This window comes from Loa loa (genome assembly GCF_000183805.2).
Source record: "Loa loa unplaced genomic scaffold supercont3.197, whole genome shotgun sequence".
Classification (NCBI taxonomy): domain Eukaryota; kingdom Metazoa; phylum Nematoda; class Chromadorea; order Rhabditida; family Onchocercidae; genus Loa; species Loa loa.
Window position 1 is genome coordinate 15,998 of NW_018108377.1, and position 6,088 is coordinate 22,085.

The 6,088-nt window shown below is 24.7% G+C and overlaps 1 protein-coding gene across 1 annotated transcript in view; it reads left to right on the forward strand.

The window, feature by feature from the left end:
- Positions 1 to 1,591: 1,591 nt before the first annotated feature.
- Positions 1,592 to 6,088, forward strand: part of LOAG_18110 (sema domain-containing protein) — a gene marked incomplete at both ends in the record, with an annotated part of 7,378 nt that continues 2,881 nt past the window's right edge. The window contains 7 exons of the mRNA XM_020450778.1: positions 1,592 to 1,615; positions 1,844 to 1,906; positions 2,047 to 2,199; positions 2,402 to 2,579; positions 4,600 to 4,691; positions 5,100 to 5,238; positions 5,549 to 5,775. Of these exons, the coding sequence (XP_020305504.1) occupies positions 1,592 to 1,615; positions 1,844 to 1,906; positions 2,047 to 2,199; positions 2,402 to 2,579; positions 4,600 to 4,691; positions 5,100 to 5,238; positions 5,549 to 5,775 (876 nt within the window). The remainder of the gene's footprint in view (positions 1,616 to 1,843; positions 1,907 to 2,046; positions 2,200 to 2,401; positions 2,580 to 4,599; positions 4,692 to 5,099; positions 5,239 to 5,548; positions 5,776 to 6,088) is intronic.

Below are 6,088 nucleotides of genomic sequence, written 5' to 3' on the forward strand. Positions count from 1 at the left end.
TTATTATTATTATTATTATTATTATTATTATTATTATTATTATTATTATTATTATTATTATTATTATTATTATTATTATTATTATTATTATTATTATTATTATTATTATTATTATTATTATTATTATTATCATTATTAGTACTTTTACAGTTTGATATGGAATGATAATATTGGAAGACGTCTTTGTGACAAAATGAAATGAAATTTAAAAAATGGCGGTGATGACGAAAATCTTTGCGCAATAATAAATTTTAACTTTAATTTTTTTAAAGAATGATTAAAACATCTAAAATATCGTTTTTAAATTCATATCAATTCCAATTTCAGTAAACAATATGTTTAAATTATTTTACGATAATGATTCACCAAATTATAACTTATGACCCCCAAATAATTGTGAATAGTTATGTCGCAAATTTCAGTCAAAATATTTGAAATATAAAATTAAAAAAAAATCAATACTAAATTTAATCAAAAGATGTGAATCAACTGAGATTGTTGTAGTAGCCAAAGGAGTTATGGTCACTATATCCTTCAAGTGTGACACTCAAATTGATGTTTCTGAATAAAGTCAACAGTGCTAAAGTATCTTCAAGAGTGATAATTAATGCATTAGCTAATTAATGATTATTGACTAATGATTTTTATTAGATGAGAATAACCGTTCCAATTTTGACGATTTTGATGTCAAAATTAAGAATGGCATCCGGGATATCTTTGATCTTTCATCTTTGATCCTGATTTAAACTTGGCTTTACTAATAACATTTTGTCTTTGTCGCATATTCCAATTAATTATGATAATATCTTTTTACAGTAACAATGATAATAATAATAATTCGTATAGCAAGTATATAGAGAAATGATAATGATAAATGAAAACAATTGGTGTTAAGAGTAAAAATATCAGTATCAGTAGTGATAATATTCATGCTCTGATCTATTGATAATGTTTACACTTGCATGTTCCCATGTACATTGTTTGTGTATTTTAATTTTACACTTATATCAAAGATCCAATAAAAAAAAGAAAAAAAGGATGTTAGGAGTTGTTGGAAAGCGTGAAATGAGGCTAATTGTGACAGATTCTGAAGGTCATTGTGATGGTCACACTAACGCGCAAATGATGAGAAAATCTATTACAACATGTATACATATAACATATATATGAAGAAAATGTGAATATAGGAATGATCAATTGATAGTAAATTTCCCACAATCATATGATTATCATTCCCAAAAATAATCAATTAATTATCAATCATTAATATGAAACAAGAGTTTTTTTTCTTTTTGATGACACTTCGAAAAAATTATGCAAAAATTTATGACACTTTAAAATTCCTTCTTTTCATTCATTTTTAAATTCAATTTTAAAATTGATAATTTCCTCATCGATAATTAACAAACAGAATTAACCCCAGTAAGTGTGCGATTCAATTCCTAATTTCATTATAGATTTTTGATTTCTAAAAAAAAAATCCCCTGAATTAATCATTATCGTATTATAATTTTTAAAATTAAAATAAAATTATTAAAAACTTTTCAAATTTATTATATTTTTTTGCAGGGATAGAGCTTATAATTTATCAATGGCTAATCTACAAGTGTTACATGTAAGTTTAGTTTTGAAATTTGAATAAGTGAATAATCTGATAAAATTATTCCCCTATAACCTTTCATATTAGTGTCAGAAAAAAAAGGGGAAAGTTTAAAGTTGAAATGCGAGATGCAAAATGTACAATATATGTAACTTATAACCTATAACCTTTAATGCTTTTTTAACCTTATAGTTTAAAAGAGAACTCTCATTTCAGTTACTTTTAATATATGCAAATTTTTAGGTGTTAGAATGGTTACCACCAGGACAAACGATCGAGGATTGTCTTATGAAAGGCAAAAGCCGGGTAATATTATTGAATTGAAAAATTACTAAAATTGATCAATATTTTTTATCTTGCATAAATTACCCGAATGAAAATATTGCCCAAAATGCCTATAAATTGCTAAATATTACCCGTCACATGTTGTATTATTTTTATTTCAGCTAGAATGTCACAATTACATACGAGTTATGGTACGACAATCTAATGGACGTAGTCTTATTTGTGGTACACATGCATATTCTCCCAAATGTCGGGAATATGCTTATTCAGATGATGATCGTATGCTACAACTAAGACGTCAATTTGATGGACAGGTAACATTTTACAGTCTTTTTTTTATCTTTCCAAATAATTTCATCGATTGATCTTTGAACTTCAATTACATAATATTTCTAATTTTTCAACTTTTTTCAATGATTTTGTTTGTCTTTTAATTCCCACTTTTTTTTTAAATTTTAATTAAGAAATTCAATTTTTCTTTGATAATAATTTTTGAATTATTATTTTTTTTTTTAGGCAATTGCACCGTACGATCCAAAACATAATTCAACTGCAGTTTACATTGCTGATGCTAATGAAATCTATACAGGAACGGTATCTGATTTTGCTGGCAATGATCCACTTATTTACAGGAAAAGATTATCAGATGATGAAGGATTACGAACACAACGAGATGATCTTAAAGTACTTGATTGTAAGTGATATTAATAATACCATTATTACTGTAAAATTTGCAATCGGATATATTTCATCATTAATGCGGAATAATTTCCTAATTTATTAGTCATTAATAATAAAATATTCGTAAATAATTTAAAATGAAATTTCAAAAATTCATTTTTCATCTATTCTTCAATGGTTTAGTTTAATGTTTGAAAGAGTTTTAACAATTATTCAAGACTAAAACATTCCTATAATATCTTATTGTTTGCTGTATACAGTATGATTTAGATAAGATTTAAAATTACTTATTGATGATTCCATCATCATGATCATCATCGTCATCATTCCTTGGATACTTCATTTGTTTTCTCCAAAAATTTTGATGACCTATAAAGGGAACGCATAATTTCAACTAAAATATCCGAAGTTTTTTATTTTATCTTTAAATTTTAAAACGAAGTTTTTAATTTCACTACTTGGAATTTAAAATTTTATTAATCTTTTAATTTATCAAATATAAAAAGACCAATTATTTGACTTAAAATTTGATCTAATCTATCAGTGCTTGAACAGTCCTTAAATTAAAATACGTATTATCAATGTTTAGGATATTGTTATAAATTGGGTTTTCAAAAGAGGTGACCTTAGCAATTAAACTGTTTTATTTTCAATGATTATTAATTATCAAAACATTTATTATATTTTGATATTTGTTTTACTTTCTTGCATATTAAATCGTCTAGAAATTTTCAATTACACTGCTAAATTTACAATATTTAGGTCTTTAAATGACAATAACTTGATTTTTTGAATAATTTTTTAATGCAATTACTTCATATGACAATCTAAAACTTCCCATTTTAATAGCATTTTGCGCGACCGAAAAATTCTTCTTGCTCAATTGCGCTGTGAAATTGAAATTGAATGAGTTACGAATCATTTCTTTAAAATTAAATTTCAATGAGATACGAATACATTTACCATTTACTTTTATTCTTACACCTCACATTCCATAAAAGGATCAAAAATATGCAAAAGAGAGCAAAGATCATGGCCAAAGAGTAAAGATTATAGCCAATAAAACTAGCTAAGAACTTTGATCCTAAATTTTGGATAAGACTGAACTTTGATCACATACTCTTCTATACATGCAAATCAATTTTATCATCAATTAGCTTAATGAATCAAGCAATAGCAAAAATCATTTTTTGTTTTAAATTCAAAAAGTTAAAACTGTAAAATTTCAACTATTCAATTTTTCCTGTTGACATAAATGCCAGGTTAATTTGATTAGCCTTATTTATAATGACAAGAAGTTAATATTGATGACAACATTATTGACCTCATTTTTATCAAGTGCTTTTCATTTCAACCAATTCAAATTGTGCATGTTTACTCTTTAAAATGTATTTGACATGATTTTGAATTAATTCATCTAATTCAACAGCTTAATTCAAAATCACATTAAATATGCAGTTTTGAAGAGCGTATTTTAAAACATTTTTTCTATTCAATGAATACTGTAAAGTATATTGCTACAGTATCCATAGGAAAATATGCAAATAACGGTATTTTGTTATTAATCAGTCTGTTTCAAAATTGGTCACATTAAGAGTAATACATTAATTTAGCCAAAAAAGATTGTATTTTGATGCCAAAAGTGAGCAATAGTAGTAGTATGAAGATAATTATATCTGTCAAAAACGATCAGATTGATTGGGACAGTATCTGTTTGATATAAAATAATTAAAAATGTAAAATGGTCAACGATACATTTTCAAATGTCAAATAACTCTTCTAATAATATGTATTCCATTCTTTTTTTTTCAAAAATCATTTCCACACTTTATTATTAACTGAGACACAAAAAGATTATCATCCTAGGTGACATGTTAAATTTGATCAAGTGAAATAATTTTATGTTAATATACTGTTCAATTTCTCATATAGTCTTAACATTCTAATCATTTGACTTCATAGTTTACCTTTTTTTTTTCGATTTTTTATTTGTCACTTAATTTATTGTTTTATTTGCTTACTTATTATTGTAGCACCAAATTTCGTGGCATCATTTGTTTACGGTGATCACGTTTATTTTTGGTATCGTGAATGGGCTGCTGAAACAAGTGATAACGATCGACAGGTATTCAAATTATTGTTATTTCTGTAGCAAACATTATAACAATTTTAATATTTTTCTAATACAATTAAAAAACAATAAAAAAAATGACTAATATACAGTAAACGAAAAATGTCTCAACAAATTAATTAATTAATTAATCATTTCAGTTATTTCGTTATTTTTTTCGTCTTGTCATTAATTTTATTAAATAATTAAAAGAAAATATTAAAATTGTTATAATGTTATAAAATATAAAATTTTAAAATTGTTATAATTAAAATACCATTGTTATATACTTTATAGAAAGGTTCATTTCCATACTTTTTTTTCTTTTTTTTGTTTCGAAATTAAATATTTCATTGATAATATTGTAGAAATCTTTGATTTTTAAAATTTATTTAATAAATTCGATGAAATTTTCATTTGTAGATTTATGCTCGAGTTGCAAGAGTTTGTAAGAGTGACCATGGTGGTGCTCGTCCAGCACATGAACGCTGGACATCATATGTAAAAGCACGATTGAATTGTTCAATTCCAGCAAATACACCATTTTATTTCAATGAATTACGTATAATTTTACAATAACTTTCTTTTTTTTTTATTTTTTAGTTTTTTCTATTAATAAAATTTTTTTTTTCATTTTTCATTTTCCATTTTAGTATGATAAATCATCTTTTTCAAATACTACAAGTATTAATTAGTCTTTTTTTATTAATTAATTGATTGTTTGAATATAAAATGACAAAGTATTATTAGGAAAATTTCAAAATATTTTATTTTTTTTTTGCAAAGAATAAAATGAACAACAATTCTTACAAATAAATTTCATTTATATAATTATTATTACAAAAATGAATTGTCATATTTAATATTTACAGAAGCGGTGACCGAACCAATATCAACAACAGGTGATTCATCATCTTATGTTTACGCTGTTTTTTCAACACCTGAAAGTAATGTCCAAATGTCAGCTATATGTGCATATCGAATGGAAACTATTAAACGAATTTTTGATTATGGACATTTTAAAATTCAAAAAACAGCTCAAAGTTTTTGGACACCTTATAGGCCACATGAAAGTATGCCTATTCCAAGGCCTGGTTCGGTAAGTTTATATTTATTTAAATTTATAATTTATAAAGTATTAAATAATGATAATGAATAACTTACGCACAAAGACTGTTTATATTACAATAGGTATTTCTCGGGAATACAAGGTAATGAATAACTTATAACTTAGTGTGACATAAACATTGCTCATATCATAATAAGTATTCCTCGGGAATATGATTATACTCATATCATAATGAGTATTTCTCGGGAATATGATTATACTCATATCATAATGAGTATTTCTCGGGAATATGATTATACTCATATCATAATGAGTATTTCTCGGGTAATATGATTATACTCAT